This window comes from Nelusetta ayraudi, unplaced genomic scaffold (genome assembly GCF_046127955.1).
Source record: "Nelusetta ayraudi isolate G7.1 ecotype Tasmania unplaced genomic scaffold, CSIRO-AGI_Nayr_v1 ptg000002l, whole genome shotgun sequence".
NCBI lineage: Eukaryota > Metazoa > Chordata > Actinopteri > Tetraodontiformes > Monacanthidae > Nelusetta > Nelusetta ayraudi.
Window position 1 is genome coordinate 2,612,113 of NW_027466052.1, and position 18,716 is coordinate 2,630,828.

Sequence of the window (18,716 nt, forward strand, 5' to 3'; positions counted from 1 at the left end):
GATAGAGCCGCCTCTTTCACTTTTGACATTGCGTGTGACTGAACAACATTTCGCACTGACATTTTCCGCAAGACATGATGGAGGCAGGTGCAGTGCTAGCGCTGCTGCTGGCGCTGGGATCGACCGCCGCGGCCACCTTTTACGGCGATAGTATCACTTTCTTGCCACTAAAGAGGGTCAGCAATGGGACATTTGAGGTATGGCTAACATTTTTAATTGTTATCCTTGTGTTTTTGTAATTGATTTCGCAGGCACCCAACACCCAACCAGACAACAGTGAAGGAATGCCAAAACTAGTCTGAAAAGTCAACCGCTAAGGAAAGAACCCTTTTAAAAAAAAAAAAAATTGTTTAAATATTTTACTTTTAAACAAAATCTTAACTTTTTGTAAAAAAACAAAAAACAAAAAACAAAAAAAAAGTAACCAATATTAAATTTAGTATGGGGTGTATTTTACTTATTTATGTTTCGCCCTGAAACATACCAAAACTAAATGGAATGCAAGGGGATATTTTTTTAGAAAACAAACGCATTTGGTGAGGTTCATAAAGTATTTGATGTTGACTTCAAAAAAAAAAAAAGTAAAATGAATGGGGGGAAGCAAAAGCATGTCACAGCTGGCTAAGGTCTGACACTAAACACCAGTACCAGCTTTGAACTGACAACTTAATCGAATTGAATAAATCATTTATAATCATCTCTCTCGCTCTCTCCCCAGTAAATCATATCTGTCACAGCTAACTACTGTGGCAGACATTCTGCCACCAAAACGAGGTGAAACATCACATTTCACCAAAGCCGGCAGGTGCTAGCTAACTCCCGTCTGTAGCAGTTTGATTCTCCTGGTTCTAGCTTACATCCGACACTCTTCTTGACTTCTGAAAGGGTTGGTCTGCAGCCTTAAGGAAACAGGCCTATGTGTAAATAAATCCCTTCTACTGGTGTCCAGGTGGAATTTTATCACAGACAGAATGGCAGAACCAGCTGCGTACCCCGGTATACCTTCACCTGTAACGGCGTCCCGTGCACCACCTCAGTCACCACTATGCCCGGCTTCTCGCCAACAGACCAGGATGGCACAGGCCAAGGCAGATGGTGCCAGTCAGAGGTCCACACCCATACCACCATCGAGACCAACGGCACTTTTTCTCTGAGGTAGACTGTTTTCGGTTATCTGATGTATGCTAATAAAAACTAAACGGTGTTATCAAGTTCTGTTGCACATGCACAAGTTATAGACATGGAACAGAGGAGAAATGCATCAAGTCAGCTGGTGAGAGAGTTTTGTCTAGCATTCCTCAGATGGGTGGTTTGGTGACGTTAATAGGTTTGTGGTTTGATGGAAGAAAATTATGCTTATCTCTGTGTCGCCTACGCCTCATCGCGATCCACCCACAACAAGAGCGGAACGTCTGACTTGTTCCTCAAGTAATCTGACATGTTGTCATTTTAAACTAAGCTGTAAATTACAATGTTGTCACCTTGGCGTGACAAGCTGTAGTCTTACAATTCGTCTTTTCTCAGAAACACTGACTTTTGCTTTGTTTGTTTGTTGGTTTAGTTCATACTTTTTCTGAGCAACTGTCCAGCGGATTGGTGCAAATTCTGTGTTGCTGATCCATGTTCTTTTATTCTTGACATTTCCGGCATGTTTTGTCTTCTTCATTCTTGCAGGGACTCGGGCTGCTGCTGGTTGTCAAACGTGGAAGGGAAAACAAACTGGACCTCTCACGCACACTTGAACCTGTGCAATCGATCGGATTCTATGTCCTTGAACAATTGTCCTGTAACGGCAACTGTGTCATCGCTACGGTAATGTCTTTCGATGCGTCGTCTAGAGACTAAAGACTCCAATTAATTCAACATTAAGTTCCTGAACCTGAATTCAGCTGAACCAAAGCTTACATTTACAGGATTTATTTTACCAAATAATTTACAGGCAACCCGAGTTAAAAAAAAATCTCTTTCTCTGCAGGGTACCTCAGAACTGTTTCAGCAGGGTACATCTTCTTGCCTACGACCCAGATGGAGATCGCGTGAAATGCAGCTTTGTTTCCAGCAGCACAGTTCCAGCCAACATTTCCCTTGATGAGGTAAAAATAGCAGCATGTGAACCCAACTTATTGCACGCAGCTATAGGCAAAAAGAAGAAGACGAAGAAGAAGAAGAAGAAGAAGAAGAAGAAGAAGAAGAAGAAGAAGAAGAAGAAGAAGGGGGTTAGCAAATGTGACATTTCTTAATCCATGTGACCTTTCTTGGGAAGAGAATTCCACCCAATAGACGTCTGTGTGTCCAAGTGTGGCCAAGGATGCAGACACAAAATAAGTACCTATGTTGCTCAGGTTGCTTCACCAAAGTGCCTCGAAGAGAAAACAGTCCAGTTTAATCTAAAACAGTGAAGTTACCCTAATGTTTTAACCATATTTTAGTGTGTTGCCCACGGACTTCGGCAGGTGTACCACAACGGGTCTTACTCATCAAAGTCTTCTGGACTCTTGGGGACCGCCACCATAGCTTCCCACTGTGTTTGCACTGGTTGGAATTCTTTCCCTCTGTGAAACTCCAGAATGGTTCTGTGGGTTAGAAAGATGCCACTGGAGCCTCTAACAACATGGCCAATACAAAACGTGAGAATTTCTAATCTGGGGCGTATTGTTCCTTGAAAGGAATGTGCCAAGCTTAGTTAACTTGCGTGCCACACTCTTAAAAGACCGTTGTTTTCTTTTGAAGTCACTGAAGTGGAGAGGTTCTCTGCCCCCAACCTCTGCTGTATCCTCAGGCTGCCTGCACACTGAAGTCCACCGGCCAGGTCTCAGTTGGCGTCCATGTCTTTGAGGTGATGCTGGAGGACTTTCCCGCCAGGAACATAACTCTAACATATGCTGATGGAACGACGGAACAGCGGGAGGCCTTAGACATGACGTTGCCCGCTCTCTGCAGTGTCACCGTGCAGTTCTCTCTAGAGGGTAAAACTACGGGAACTCCCCCGCAAAAAACATGCATAAAAATCAATACAATTTTACACAGTGCAGAGAACTGGGTTGCAAACTGGTCGGGATTTTTATTTTTGTTTATGTATTTTTTTGGTGTCCTGCTAATATTCTGTGTCCTTGTTTAAGTCCTTCCTGCCATACCTTCATGCGAGGCCGGACACGTGCAGCCAGTCTTCTTGTCCCCGACTCCCATGCAAGGCCGGGTCTTCCACGTGCCGGTGGGTGAAAACTTCAAGCTTGAGGCCCAGTCACAGGCGCACCACTCCAGGTACGCTTCAGTTCACCTCCTCCAAACAGGAACTAATGTGACACAGTGAAATGAGCTAAATGACGATCATGTCCTTGTGATATTTGTCTTGAAAAGCATTCACGACTTCCAAGTGAGTGGTCCTGACGGCATGACCAAGCAGTTTGCCGACAAAGCGAATGGAAAGGCGAAACTCACGCTGAGCTGGACGCCGCAAGGCAGGGACTTGCACAGAGCCACTCCGGTGTGCTTCACTGCCGAGACCAATGAAACGTGAGGGGTTCGCAGTCGTGCCACAGGAAGACGTAGCAGGGAACTGCACATGGTGTTTTTTTCACTGCGTGTACCGTCCTGCACTAAAATGTCCTTTTTGTCTCTCTGTCCAGTCAGTCGGACATGAGGTGTGTCGTAGTAGTGGTGGTGTCTGAGTCGTCTCTTGTTCAAGGTCAGTTAATCTGCCGTGATCCACAAAAAGTAAGGTAGATGCCTATTGCCAATAGAAAGTCAAATTTGAACTTTGAACGATCCAAAGTGACCCATCGGAAACATCGTTTCGCCGTGACCCGGCCACTTTTTCTAGTGAGTCAATTTGTTTTGCTCATGGTTACCAGGAAACGCCAGCATTCGTTGCGCCCCCAACAAGATCGAGGTGGCGCTAGAAAAGGCCTCCATGCCAGGCATCGACATGAACTACCTGAAGCTCATGGATGACACCTGCTCCCTCACCTCCAACAGCACTCACATCATCGGCATCATGTCTTTCACCACCTGTGGCACCCAAATCGAGGTAACCCGGATAAAAACTCACTGATGAAAAAGCACAGGACTGCGGGGGGGAAAAAAGAACGCACAAAAACGTACTCAAACCATCACTTTCTTTTGTCTTAAAACAGGACACTGGCGACTACATTGTTTTCAGGAACGAGATTAACTCATTTGAGCTGCCGAGGGAGGTGATCACCCGCCGGAGGACGGTCAAGATTGACTTCTACTGCCGCTTTCCAAAAATCCTGAGCATCTCCAGCTTCTACACACTCCACAAGTCCGACTACATTTTCACAGAGTCCAATTTTGGCAGCTTTGCCTTTTCCTTTGAGATCTTCCGCAACAGCAACTTCACCAATAAGGTGGATGCCAGCAGCTATCCGGTGCAGGTCAGGCTGATGGATCCGATTTATATGGGCATCCGGGCTCAGTCCGAGATGCCTAATGTCAAGTTGTTTGTGGAATCATGCAAAGGAACCCCGGACGACAACTCCAACAACCCTCTTTCTTACGACCTTGTCAAGAATGGGTTAGTGCTTTTTTTCTCTAATTTTTTCCCCCTTCCCCCTCAAACATTGTTTGCTGAATATGATTCCTTGAAAATATTTTTGGTCACATGTTGCTTTCTCACATACTTCATCAGGTGTTTGTTGGATGAGACAATGAAGGTCTACCCAGCCAATGACACCACCTACAACTTTGAGGTTCAGTCGTTTAAGTTCAGCGGAAACTTTGACCAGGTAAAGATACCTGAGCAGCAATGGAAGAAAGGCAAAAAAAGTTCAAGAGACACATTAATTTCTTTTTTTCTAAAAGATGAAATTTGAAAGTCGTATGAAGCACATCTTTTATGTATTTTTTGCATTATTTCAAGGGTTGCTTGAAGGATAAGTATAGGGAACTGTACTGGTTTTGGTAGGTGTTTTGTTATGCTAATAGGGCTTACATTCAAAGAGCTCTTGTGCAATCTTGTGCAACCCTTTTTTTTTTTTTTTAATTCTGAACCCCGTTCAACCCCAGTTTTTTTTATAATAATAATCTAATTTATTCATATAAATAATTTGAGATTTGAAATTTGTTGATGAATTCGAAATTTCTGTTGATTGCTTGATACTGTTTGTCTGAAGATTTTACCATTGAGTCTGAAACACAAACAGTCAGGTTTCAGACAAGAAACATCATGGATTTTACCTGAAAAATGCCACAAATGCAAACTTGCACCATGACCATCTGCCGTTGGCTGAATCCAACAGGTTTACATCAGCTGCACCGTCATCCTGTGCGACTCCAACAGCCCCTTCTCCAGGTGTGCACAGGGTTGTCTGAACAGCCCGGGACGACGCAGACGACGCCAGGTGCTCAGCACGGAGACCATCCGCCGTTCTATCACCCAGGGTCCTCTGCAGTTCATTGGCCAAGAGGTGCCCATGGGGGTCAACGACGGCGAGGACAACAGTGTGAGGGTCAAACAGAGTACTGAAACTGCTGAAGGTTAGTGTTCTATCTATCCATCTATCTATTAATCTCTATATGTATGACTGTATTGCCTTGTTCCCCCCCTTGCTTCTGATTGGCCTATGCTCCTTGCCTCAACTTTCTTCTAATTGGTCAGTACTTCTTGCCTCTGCCCCTCACGCAATCCCTTAACCCCATAAAAACAAAGGTTTGGAGGTTGTTAGCTAACAATGCAAACAATAGTTGGCTGTGGCGGATTTTAACTAGCTGTAATATATCAAGTTAGTAGTACGATTTAATGCAATAAGTTAATGTTGGAAATAGTTGTAAAGCTAGCTTTCACAGATAGTAAACTTCACTACAGTAAAAATAAGCTAAACATGGTAAATGTTAGCTAGCAGTAGGAAATGTAAAACATCACAGATACTTTCACAGATGCTCTGTTGTAGTTGCAGACTTTTAATTCATGGGTGTAGACACTATCCAGCTGTGGTAGGTGTTAGCAAGCTGAAATAAATGGTGGCGAGCAGTTTCATTCTTAAAAATGTACTTCTACTTACTCATATTAAAATAAATATATTTAAAGTATTCAGGAGAGTTAAGCTAAGCAGACTGAGCCAGTGCTGGCAAGTTTTCCTGTTGGTCAGTCTAAAAGGCTGTTTTTATCATTTGCTTGTCTTTTTTCTTCTTCTTCTTACAGTGATTCCTTCACAAGCTTCACCTGCTCAGCCAGACACCAAAGCCAGCCTGTGGAGTATTACAACCCTCCGGAGGCTGGGCAGCGATAGCAGCACTGCCATCTTTGCCGTTCTGTTCCTGGCCTCCTTGTTGGTCTTGGCCATCGTTGTCATTTACTTCACCAGGAAGAGGAAGATGGAAGACTCCAAGCTTTTGATTAGCGCCGCCTGGGACGAATAAACTCAATTATTCTTTTCTTCTCACATATTACATTAATCATCTATTGTCTGTCCTTAAAAAGCATGTGTTCAAGTTGAAGTTGGTTGAAGAAACACAGCTGTGTCCGAAATCACCCAATTCTTCCCTCCTCACTATACAGGAAGTTCTATGGAGCCAACTGGATAGTCACTCATTAACCAAAGTAGACAAAATGGCGTAGCCCCTGCTGAGTGACTATGTAGTCAGCAGGGGATATATTGGACACAGCCAAAGACTTGTCCTAATGGATCACATGCTCCTTTAAATCCAGTTAAACTCCTGTTTCCTGTCTGTCTAAATCATATTGTGTAACTGAAACATAAAAAAAACTGATGACCTGTTAGTATACAAGTCTGCCTGTCATATTTTGTGTGCTTTTGTTTATGTATCAGACACACCCCACAGCAATCAACCGGTTTTTGAAAGTTACAAGAACTCTCGTCTGGTTCAGCCGCATTCTCAAAACACAGAACACACTGCTGTCATTGGAGAAGTGCCCAAGTGCAAAAACACAGGTGTCCCGTACTATAATACATTTATTAAAAATTAGGTGTTGTTTTGGATTCAGTGCAGTTCCAGAGTTTAGGGATTAAGTGAAGAACAACACTTTATGGTGGAACCAAACTAAAACTATTATCAGAAAAACCATGAAAGAAATGTGCATGTGTGTGCAACCAAGACTGACCCCAGAGCAACACAGAAACAAGAGGATAAGAGGAAGACAAAGCACTTCTGACCTCGGCTGAGAAAGCTTAAACAACAAGACCAGTCATCCCAACCAGGTCTTTCAGTCCTAGATTCAGCAGCAAGGAAAATAAAAGGTCACAGATGATAGATGAAAGAAAAAGAAGAAGAAGAAGAAGAAGAAGAAGAAACTTTTGTATCAGTGTGCCTGGTACAAAATGCATCTTTTACGCTTGTGCACAGCTGCAGTTCCTCCACCTTCCACCAGGGAGGGACAGCAACTTCCAACGCTAGCTTTACAATATAAGTAGTCAAGGTATTTCTTCCCAAATGGCATATTTATTATAAATGTACATTTGTATGATACAAAATATCTTTAATCTTTTAGACATGAACAAACACATGGTACATCTTTTCCACTCACGCTGCATCCTGACATCAGGAAAAGACCCGGTTGAGAGTTCAGGGTCTGGTTTAGTGGGGTTTGTTCTTCAGCTCTTCACTTTGCTCTTTCACTCCCAAGGTGTGCTCCATCAAACTCCAATAAATAAATAAAGTGCTCCTCGAACAGCTGGATTATTTATCAGTTAATAATGCTCTCTAGTCTTGGTTATATTAAGTAACTTTTTAAAATATACAATTTATTTGTGACTTTCTGCATAGGAACTCTAAGAATTTAATATCCCATTCACCATTTGTTACCTTTCATGGTGAGATTATTTACCAAAAGGGAGGCATGAAGGATTCTGCACACAGTTTCTACACAACTGTGACGACTACATTTACTGTTTGTTGCAACCACTTTTAAAATCTTAATGATAACAATGATAATTGTATTTAGGGTCCAGGGAGGGATAGACTGTTCACACTTGTTTTAATGTGTGAAGAGAGTGTCTGCAGGCCGGAGGGACGCAATCAATATGTTTTTTTGGTATCAGTTCATCACACACACACACACACACACACACACACACTGCAAAAAAATTGAGGGCGAAAAATTAGTCAGTTTAGTTTTAAGTAGTAAAAGATGTCAGACTACATTATGCATAACAACAGATTTTTTTTGGTATAGAGTTGAAGGTGAAGACGTGTCTTTTTTGTTAAATACAAAAATTACATTTCTGACTCTTTGCCGAAGTAAATTCCAGAGGTCAAGGGTGAGCAAGGGCGTCCTGCGGACATTCTCCGCTTAGCTTCGCTGCAGTAACAGACCTCTCCGTCAGCAGAGGCTGCCCATAGGATGAGTAGCTAGCTAGTGTGTGCGCACATGTGAGCGCGTCCCCGTGCTCAGGACCACTGGCAGGAGCAGTCGGTGGGCTCCTGGATGGTGTAGCTGACCCAGGTGGCGTTGCTGCTGCAGTAGAGCTGCACGGAGCGCCGCTGCAGGCCCGTCTCCCGGCAGCACTTGCAGAAGCGGGCGTAGGTGTTGATGTTGTAGTTGTAGATGCTGGCTGACGGACACTTCCCATCACATGACACGATGTTCACCTAAGGGGGTCCACCCCCCAAAAAAAAGCAGTGTTCTGAGTGAAGAACACTCATTCACATTTGCATGCAATCGCCTTGTTTTTGTTTTACAAAACGCTGCCAAGTAATCTTCTGCAAGTTATTCTAAAAATACAAAACACACTTATTTTTAAAGAATAGATTTGAAAAAAATCTATTATTAGGTATGAGTTAGTCAAATAGTTATTTTTCACAGGTTAGATTACATATTTATAGAATAAAAAATCAAGGATTAGGATATTTATTTAAAAAATATTAACACATAAAATATGCACAGAGGTTCATCACTAATCTTTCTAATTTGTTATGGATTATCAAAGCAATACTATATGGTTTAATACCATATGTTGACTTTTTCAAGATTTTTCAGTTGAGTTTCCTTTTTTTTTTTTTTTAAATGTGGTTTTCTGTTTCCACAATCAGATTTAAATAAATGAGTTTGATCTAAGCATTATCAGTAGACACCCAACAAAGAAAATCTATTACATTTATACGCAATACACATTATTCTAATATATAGAAGAAAAACATGCGTTGCACCAGAGAATAGTTCATAAGCCCCAATATGAAAAGCAGATCATTCAGATTTGAATTACTATCCAAATGTTCACAGCAATTCCAGAAAGACATCCTCAATCCCAGCAGTACGGGGGACAGACGGCATCACAGCAGAAACACGCAACTTACCGGCCTGTTGCTGCGGCAGTCATTCTTCCTGATGGTCATCCTCACCGTCACCTTCTGACACGACTTCCCGTCTTCTTTGCCTGATCACATGATCGCAAATCAATCAGTGGGAGGCCAGCGTGAGAATTTAAAAAATAAATCATCATCATCGTCATCATCATCATCATCATCATCATGACAGTCGATCCAAGGCAACATCACAAGCGTCTCGAAGGGAAGCAGGAGGTTGGTACAGAGGAGGGAAGGAGGCTACAGCTGAATGAGAAGTCAGTAAAAACAGTAAGAAAGGAAAATATAGAGCCAAGAAAGTTTTAAGAGTGAGTTGCATGCGGCAAAAAAAAGAAAAAAAAAAAGACTGAAAGCAGAGATGAGGAGGGCTGACTCAGTGGTGGAATCACAAGAATCACTGGCTCTTGTCACAGTGTTCAAGTTTACGTTTAACAAATATTCACACTAGTACGTATCACTGGCTGGGTTTCCATCACCCTTCAGCAATGCACAAAACCTAAAAAAATAATGAAGATAAAAAACTTTTTTAACGGCGACGCCTGAATTTTGAAAAACCTCTCAAATATCACTACAAAGTTTTTACGCTATTACATTTTTACAAAGAAATACATAGAACTATAGCAGAAGGCCAACGACAAACTTTTCTTTGGCCTTTACACGAAAAACAAATAAATAAATCCTAAATCCATTAACAAAGCCACGCACACGGACTTTGCTGATGAAGTCTCATCCATTGCCTTTGTCTTTTATTCAATATTGTCAAGGCAATAAGAACCGTAATAACACGTGACAGGTTCTGATGGTCGGCGTCATGCCAGATGAAATTTCATGAGAATTATAAAACTTGTGCCCAAAATGCAACCTTCAGTGGAAACAAGTAGAAAATTCCAATAGAAATTTCAGAAATATTGCATTTATTTTGCTAAAAACTGTCATGGAAACCCAGTCGTACTTACAATTTTTTTTTTTTTAAGGGAGCAACCAATGAAATTCTTTCCACCACTGCAGCAGAAGTAAGGAGGAGACTCTTCATGTGTTAAAGGTCCATATTTAACAAGTATATCCACATTTCATTCATGTTGATCCCAGACTCCAGTAGGAATCATGAAAACCTCTCTGGATGTCCAGACAACAGCATATTTAGCCCTGTGTTTCCAGCCTCCTGCTAAAATTGATGCTTTCTTTGGACTGGCCACATGTTTGGATTGAGACAAAAACGAGGCGGACTGACAGGGTGCAGCAAACAGCTGGCTGGGGCTGTGGCCGCTAACCTGGGAGAGGAATCAGTCCCTCTTTGACATCACAAAGGGCTGATTTCCAGAACTGTGTGTAGTAGAGCAATATAGATATATGTAAACTTTTCTCATTTGCGGGGAGTCGACAGGCAGGATGGAGACGCTCAGCTCTGACTGGTTAAATATCAGACCTTTAACTTGTGTTAGATTCTACTAAAACGCTTACAGAAAACAAACATACCCCTTCAACCACGTGTCAAAGAGTTAACAGGAAAGCTGCTCTGTGTGACAGGATTTTAAAAGAAAAATTGAAATCAAATATTTTGTTAACATTTTTAAATGTAACATTTATTTTTCAATCAGTGCCTCAGTGCTTGACCAGCATCCATATTTTATTTTCATTTTTTTTAATTAAATAAATTAAAAGCAGATCTGGCGACACAGTGTTGCAGTGGTTAGCGCTCACAGCCAGAAGGTTGCGGGTTCGATCCCCGGGCCTGGGAACTTTCCGTGCACGGTCTGCATGTTCTCCCTGTGTCTGCCTGGGTGCACCAGGTTCTCTGGCTCCTCCCACAGTCCAAAGACATGCATGCGAGGCAAACAGGCAACTCTGAACTTTGACTTTGTATGTGGCGCTGAGATAAACTGGCAGGTGTAGCCCCGCCCTCACCCTATGACAGCTGTGATTGGCTCCAGCAGCCTCCCACGACCCTGAGTGCAGGAGAAGCGGGTCTCAAAAAAAATCAATGGATGGAAAAAGCTCATTGTCCAAACGTTGTGAATGGCACATATTGCTGGACAGTGAAGCCTGCCCCTAGTGGACAGAACTGGAAGAGTGATGGCTGAGTTAAGTCAGTCCCCTCCATCCTTAAAGGAATGAACAGGTCTTCAACCAATTAACCTGAGCTTTTTAAATGGGAGTTTTTAGTAGAAACACACAACTACTGCCAACTGCAGACAAATGCTGTGTCTATACAAGCTAATAATTAGCAGCTAGTAAGTATTCAAAGGATGCTGCGACAATTAAAAGACACAAAAAAACTTGTCAGGTCTTGACAAAGGCAATGAGAAAATACTCCACAGAGCAGCTTTAGTTCACCTCACACAGACAGCTTCCCCTAGTGGCAGGATGCAGTATCACACAGAAGACTCTACTGCAAACCCCCCCGGGCAAAAACCCAAGTTTCTCATCTACAGATACATGCAGACATTTAAGCCCAACTACTGGGCCACTACCAACAGTACATTGTTGGCAATCAACAATGCACTGCCCAGACAGTGCTAATGGGGAAAAAGATGGTCCACAGGTGATGAAGGGCCGCCGGTTCAAAGTTATTGTTGTCCTCTTAAACATGACTTCATTTTTGGTATCTGTTTCCCCCGATTTTTATTTTAAGAAAATCAAGTGTAAACACAATAATTCAAAGAGTAAACAAAAATCATACTAAGCAAGATCAATGGCCCAAAGTTGCTCCAGAACAATAAATTATGTATTTAATTTGTATTATTTTTGGGGTCAATTGTTTTTTCCACAGAGACCTAAAATGAGGTACTAGTTGAGAAGACGATGCTGTAAACAAAACATTTCCTTTGTGTTTGGGCATTTTAGGTTTGTTTGGTTATTTATTATTTTGAATTTTTTGGAGGGAGTACATTGTTGAATATCAACAATGGCGCTGATGAGCCTTGTTGTTGTTGTTGTTGTGTCACCGGTACCTCGTTCACAGTTTGTGCTAACTGTGGGAGTCAGGGGGCTAACAGGGAAGGGGAACAGAGGGAGTCCAGTACCTGATGGGACACCATGGTGAGCTGCAGCACATGAACCAGAACAAACACCTACTTGCATGATCATAATCTGATGCTCTTCTGTCCGTTTGTGTGTGTGTGCGTGTGTGTGTGTGTGTGTGTGTGTGTGTGTGTGTGTGTGCGTGTGTGTGTGTGTGTGTGTGTGTGTGTGTGTGCATGTGTGTGTGTGTGTGTGTGTGTATGTGTGTGTGTGTGTTCATATTTTGGAAGCACTGGTCTCGGGGGCAGTGAAAAACAAGTCGGGGCGTGTCTCAGTTGTCAGCTGCGGCTAGCGCTACGCTAACTACTGCAAATGCTGCGACGCTGCCGCAGGCTACTCACACGTCTTGCAGCATCCGTCCATGTAACTCATGACCGTCCCGCCAATCTGACGGAGACAAGAGACAAAACGTCAAAAATCTCAGCTGCCGAGGCAGAATGTGAGCAGTCGGCCATCTCTGACAGCTAGCTGTGGCCGCACGGCCAAGATGAACCACACAGGAAAAGATCAAATACATAGAAAACCTTACATTCAACATCCTTTTTAGGTATCAACCCTTAAAGTCGCCCAGTAAAAAAGATTGTCTGTATGTGTGTGTGTGTGTGTGTGTGTGTGTGTGTGTGTGAGACTGACCTTGACACACTCTGTTTCGTTGAACGGCGGGCAGCTGATGGAGTAGGAGATGAGTGTGGGACCCGACAGAGTGTCAGTGCAGGCAAACTTCATGCAGTTGGAGACCCACGACTTCCCCGGCTGCAAACACAACAACTTTGCCGTTAAAATGGAATTTAGTTCAGATTCAACACTAATTTATCTGACTGTCTAATTATCTATCTATCTAACTCTTCACAAGCGAAACGTGTCTGTGAGTGAACCTTGTAGAGCATCGTCGTGCCGTTCTCGTGCTCGTGCAGGCAGGAAATATTCTTGCAGACGCCGCAGCATGTGGATTGGTCCTTTGGAGTGATGTAGATCTGGTTCTGGAAGAGACATTCGTAAACCAAGGCAATGGTGTTTGAACGGATTCTGGATCCGGCTTTAGAAACACGTCAAGAAAAAACAACAACTCAAGACTCTTTACAAATTGAAAAGTCTCTCGTTAACAAAGAGTGCAGTGCTCTCACTGGCTGGCAGTGGGCGGTGCAGTTGATGCTGCTGGTGTGCAGCAGGTGGAAGCCGCTGCTCGGGTCCAGGCTGCGGCTGCACTGCCGGCTGTGACACAAGCCGCCGTCGTCGTGCTCCACCAGCGTCTGGCCCGGCCGCAGAACGCTGCGCTCGCCCAGCACACACACTGCCTCGCGCACTGGAAACATACACACACACACACAAACACACACACAGAGGAAGTTCATGGATCAGAGTGGAGCGAGGCCTCTGATCCTTCCTGTTTCCTGATCCTACTTTTTTTTATTTGACTATTTCTTTTTATCTCAAATTCTTTTTTTTATTATTTACTTTTTTTATTCATTTACTTTAATTATTCTCTTACTCTCTGTGCACTATTAATTTATGAACTGATTTGTTGATGAATGATTGTGATTTGCTGATATCTGATATCTATCTATCTATCTATCTATCTATCTATCTATCTATCTATCTATCTATCTCTCTGCTTTGATTTCTGCATCATGTGACTCCAAATATCCACCATGGGTTGACAAAAATTTCTGAACAGGTTTCCTTGAATTATGCAAATAGATTTTTCGTTTGAAGTATTTGTGAGAGTAGTTGAAACATATGCACTTCTTATCCCTCTGAATGAAATCATCAACACACTGTGCACTGTATCCACTTTTTAATCGAAAATTGTTTGAATTGAGAATCGTTTGGAATTGAGAATTGATTCCGAATTGAATCGCGAGACACCTGAAGATCAATGCCGCTACTCACCACACTTGTATCTTTTGCAGGCGCACTGGTTCAGTGGGTCAGTCAGGAAGGCCCGGTCCAACTGGGCAGCCTCTCCCTGCAGAACAGACAACGGAGACAGAACAAGGTTGATATTAATATAGTGGAAAGTTTTTACTGTTCACTCCAAAAGTAGAATTTTGAAATTTTTTTGAAAATCACATTTACCAGAAAAAAAAAAGGAAAATGTGATAACATACCAGGCCACATTTTGGTGAGGCAATCTTTTCACAAGAGCACTCTGGGGGGAAAAAAGCCACAGAGCATCATTAAAAGGGAGAAATTCTCAAACCTTTACAGCAACATCTGAGCTACTTTATTAGATGGAGCAGTACAGGAAATGGCAGTCATCAAAATACATTAAAGATCTCTTCTTCTGCAAAAGTCAATATACCAGCGTTTTCCCGCCAATACTCTCCAAAAAAATAAAAAAAACAACTTCCCCTCCTTGTTCTGGTGATTTAATCTTTGTGATGTCACAAAGGGCACTAATACCTCTGTCGGGCTAGAGACCAAACCCTCAGCCATGTGTTGACACCACCCTCTAGCACCAATATTTTGTCATTCCCTTCCAAACATGTACCAGGTCCAACAAAGCACCAATTTTTTGGCAGCAGGCTGTAAACAGAGGGCTACAAAAAAGCTGTTCTCTGGACAGAAATCTCCCTGTCGTGGCAGTTTAATGAGTCGTACCGCATGTCTGGTTGGGGCAGCAGCCGTCCGGACTGGACACAGACACCACAGACATCCCGGCAGGACAGCTGCGCTGAGGACACCTGTAGGCTTCACACACTAAACACACAATTGTGGCAAAAAAACACCTTTTTTTTTTAGATTTTCATTATATCCCAAGTCACGATGGGGGATATGTGTGTGTGTGTGTGTGTGTGTTGTCTGACCACACTGGTAGGAGGGGCAGCATCGATCCGTAGTGTTGCCGTCCACTGTCAGCACCTCACCCTCCAGGCAGACAGAGGGCGCCTTAGTACAGGAGGAGCACACTGCAGAGATCGGGCGTGCGCACCCACATGCACAAACACAAACACACACATTCACAGTGAGAAAGGACGGAATCAGGCTGACGATGATGGTGGAACATGAACTGGTTTGCTAACTGACTGCAGATGTGAGTGAGGCAGCAGCCGCCATCGGTTCTGCTGGCGATGAGTGTCTGGTCGTCCCTGCAGGAAGGAACGTCTGACTCACACATTTCAGGGTCGCACTCTACAAAACACACATACACAGACATATTAAAACAAAATTTGAATTTGTAACAGCTATCGTTCAAGCACTACTTTTTGCGTCCATCGAGTGGATCTAGAGCTCCAATGCTTCCATTGCCAACGTTAATGACGCAACAAAACCCCATCAGGTCCAGCACTACCCCAGTCAATGACGGATGCATTGGATAGAGGAACCTCACCGCACACATAGTCCGGACAGCAGGAGTCCTGCCTGTAGTAAGACACCAGCTTCTCTCCGTATTTGCACTCGGGCGGCAGCAGGTCACACAAGCTCTGGTTGCACACTGCGGAATCACAGGCGACATCGTCATCACCACCGCTTACATTTTCAGCCAAACACAACCAAAGTGACCGCAGCCTCACCGCAGAGTTTACGCGGGCAGCAGCTGCTGTCGTCGGCCAGGCTAACGACGACCTCGCCGGCTCGCCCGCACACTGGCACGGCCACACTGGAGCAGTTGTACTCCACTGGGACGATGGAGTCCTTGTCGCAGCGGTACATGCAGCAGGCGTCCCTGGAAGCCTTCCACACCTCGCCGTGCGCACGAGGAACGCCGGCATGGTCAGTGCAGGCTGTCAACAAGAATCAAATCGAACAAGTCCAAAGCAACGCCGCTCATCTGCCGTCCCACCGAAGGTTCTGAAGGGCTTACCGCACTTCTCCGGTGGGATGCAGAGGGCGGAGTAGGGTCGGTGGAGGAGCATCCCTTCAGGGCAAACGCAGCCCTCCGTCAAGCCTGAACACTGGTCGGGGTCAGAGTCGAAGTCATGGTCGGGGCAGGACTGGGCGGTGCAGCCCGACAGACAGGCCTGATACCGCAGAGGGCCAGGACACATAAAGGCTGCAGGACAAGACAAGTGGTGCTACAGGTATAGCTGAGTAGGTATTTTATACTCCTCTCTTTTGAGTCCTTCTTGTTTTTTGTTGTTTTGTTGTTTTGCGCTGGTCCACGGCTGTGGTGAAATTTTAAAAATATATATATACTAGATAAGATAGATGAAAAAAATTAACATTTTATTTATAAAATGTATCTACTATTGTTGCCAATCAGTCCAATTTGCTTCAATGGTTAAATGTAAGTATCAACAATATTAAATGTTTTACTGCCAATTTCAATTTGAGTCAACTAGGATTCTAAAACAGTAAGTGTTTGTATTCCATGACTATATACGGAGATTTAAAAAAAAAGTACTTATTTGAGTATAAATAAGATTAAGATTAAGGTTAAAATAAGATTAAACATTCAGTGCAGAATAGCCCCATCATTTGTTTGTCCCTGTGATTTTATACACACATACACAGGTATTTGCACAAAGTATTTGTATTTTTATCGGTAAAGCTGATACCAGCCTGAATTTTACTTAGCATCGGATGGGATAGAAAATTCTCAGGATCGAACATCACTAGTAATTTCACCCACCTCAGCCCACCATGGCTGCCCTTGGACTGGTTTATCTTTGACGCTCACCAATGTGACAACAACATAATAATAAATCTTACGGCAGTAATCTGGGCTCCTCCACTCAATGCAGATGTTGAATTTGTGGCAGGACGCTACGTAGGCCGCCAATGCCACACACTGGTTGTTGACGTACTCTTCATCTCGCACCCAAAGCTCGCAGAATGTGCTCGGTGGGACCTGAAACCACAAAGAGGATCAAACACAAGAAATCTATGCTTCAAAGTGAAAATATTTACTTAAAATTGCTAGCAATTTCTTTGCTCCTAGCTTTAACGCTAGACAACAGATTTTCTGCTAAACGTAAAATGTCATACATGTGGTTGAGGGAAAAGAGTATGGGAGTTTTAAGGGTGCTGAAACGGTTACACATACGAAGTCAGAGCAGGGCGAAAAGGCAGCGTTTTGCAGCATGTCCAGACAGGCGGAGCAGTCGCTGGTGGAACAGTTGAGCTCTCTGCGGCGGCTTTGGCTAACGTAACTGGTGGTATTGGGAACCTGCCAGCTGTCGATAAACACCACTGGATCTTGGCTTGCACCTATGGTGGTGCCGTTCGGCAACATCAGGTCGTTTGTTGGGTCCCCGTCGCAAAAGCCTAAGAGGAAGATCAGTTGCCTGTTGAAGTTAGAGGATGCGAATGAAAGCTTTTACGCTCTAGTTTGGTGGCCAGTGGTTCTTGGTCTTACCGCAGAGGCCCTTGATGGGGAGCTTGTTTCTGGAGCTGTCAGTGTTGATCACCATCATGCCGGTACTGTGGTACCACTGAAGTTTGAGTCCTGCAGGACTGCGGATCAGGTACATGTTGCCCGTGTCATATATCTCAAAGCCAAACTTCTTGAATCGAGGCTTGGCATATCTCAAGTTGACATAGAGCTTGGAGGCAAAATGAAAAAAATATGCATGTCAACCAGCAGATCTTGATGGTGCGAGACATCAGATTTTAGGAAACAAATAGTGATAAGAAGAGAGCATCCCACCCTCCTCTGCAGCCTATCGATAATAACGTTGTTGGAATTGTGTGTGATGTTGAGTGCGACCAGACACAAGTTGGTGAAATTCCAAAGGAGCTTGAGGGTAAAAAAGGGAATCAGGTTAAAAACTGCAAACAAGTCACGTAACAAGTACACTCAGCTGCCCACCCCCCAGGACTGACTTACTGGAGACTGAGAGTCGGCAGGACACTCCTGGATCAGGACACTGACGGTCTCGTTGGGCAGCTGGGTGACTACGTAAGAGGCAGCCTTGTAGATGGCAACACTGTTCCCATCGAATGTGATTACATTCAAGTCTGGAAACATGGAGCAGCGACCTGGAACAGACAAGAGATGGCAGTGTGAGGAGACTAAAGACTACAAGTGTCTACAGTGCATTTACTGTAGTATTGCAATAGAAGTTTGCAATTTGAAAGACAGCAGGTAATCTACTTCCTGACTGTGCATCATAAAAAAGGAAGTGAAACTTCCTAGATTTCAAAATCTGGATCAACTTTGGAGCAATTGTTTTTCCCCTTACATGGACAGTCCCATTTTGGGCAGCATTTGTCACCATTGACCAGCACGGCAAAGCCAAGTAGGCCACAATTTGGAGGGTCAGAGGTGAAGGGGCAGCTCTGGGACTTGTTGAACAGGATGAGCTGGTTGTTGACACAGATGTACTTGGTGCACTCGTCAACAATCTCTGCATACGGAGGCTGGAAAGACAGACAATCAGAAATTAACACGAAAATAAAAAGTGAAGAGATATTTGGAAACTAAGCAGAAAAATGTCAGGTTAGCAGTATATACGTGTATGAAGAACATG

The 18,716-nt window shown here is 43.6% G+C and overlaps 2 protein-coding genes across 2 annotated transcripts in view; one reads left to right on the forward strand and one right to left on the reverse strand.

The window, feature by feature from the left end:
• The first annotated feature begins 66 nt into the window (after positions 1–66).
• Positions 67–6,747, forward strand: LOC142904771 (uncharacterized). Its single transcript, XM_076051108.1, has 13 exons — positions 67–197; positions 950–1,155; positions 1,675–1,812; positions 1,976–2,093; positions 2,780–2,966; positions 3,120–3,261; positions 3,358–3,513; positions 3,627–3,685; positions 3,852–4,027; positions 4,134–4,534; positions 4,649–4,745; positions 5,259–5,496; positions 6,161–6,747. Exons 1-13 carry the CDS (start codon positions 75–77, stop codon positions 6,376–6,378), a joined length of 2,259 nt encoding a protein of 752 aa, XP_075907223.1. The 5' UTR covers positions 67–74; the 3' UTR covers positions 6,379–6,747.
• A 1,160-nt stretch (positions 6,748–7,907) lies between these two features.
• otog (otogelin) overlaps positions 7,908–18,716 on the reverse strand; it is a 44,477-nt gene continuing 33,668 nt past the window's right edge. The window contains exons 35-55 of the mRNA XM_076025187.1: positions 18,429–18,606; positions 18,074–18,225; positions 17,894–17,983; positions 17,603–17,789; positions 17,291–17,511; positions 16,957–17,095; positions 16,109–16,297; positions 15,819–16,028; positions 15,635–15,739; positions 15,331–15,435; positions 15,111–15,212; positions 14,905–15,003; positions 14,412–14,452; positions 14,194–14,269; positions 13,428–13,606; positions 13,179–13,283; positions 12,937–13,056; positions 12,645–12,690; positions 12,234–12,305; positions 9,274–9,353; positions 7,908–8,568 (exon numbers count right to left, since the gene is read on the reverse strand). Coding sequence (XP_075881302.1) covers positions 8,368–8,568; positions 9,274–9,353; positions 12,234–12,305; positions 12,645–12,690; positions 12,937–13,056; positions 13,179–13,283; positions 13,428–13,606; positions 14,194–14,269; positions 14,412–14,452; positions 14,905–15,003; positions 15,111–15,212; positions 15,331–15,435; positions 15,635–15,739; positions 15,819–16,028; positions 16,109–16,297; positions 16,957–17,095; positions 17,291–17,511; positions 17,603–17,789; positions 17,894–17,983; positions 18,074–18,225; positions 18,429–18,606 — 2,697 coding nt within the window. The 3' untranslated portion in view covers positions 7,908–8,367. The remainder of the gene's footprint in view (positions 8,569–9,273; positions 9,354–12,233; positions 12,306–12,644; positions 12,691–12,936; positions 13,057–13,178; positions 13,284–13,427; positions 13,607–14,193; positions 14,270–14,411; positions 14,453–14,904; positions 15,004–15,110; positions 15,213–15,330; positions 15,436–15,634; positions 15,740–15,818; positions 16,029–16,108; positions 16,298–16,956; positions 17,096–17,290; positions 17,512–17,602; positions 17,790–17,893; positions 17,984–18,073; positions 18,226–18,428; positions 18,607–18,716) is intronic.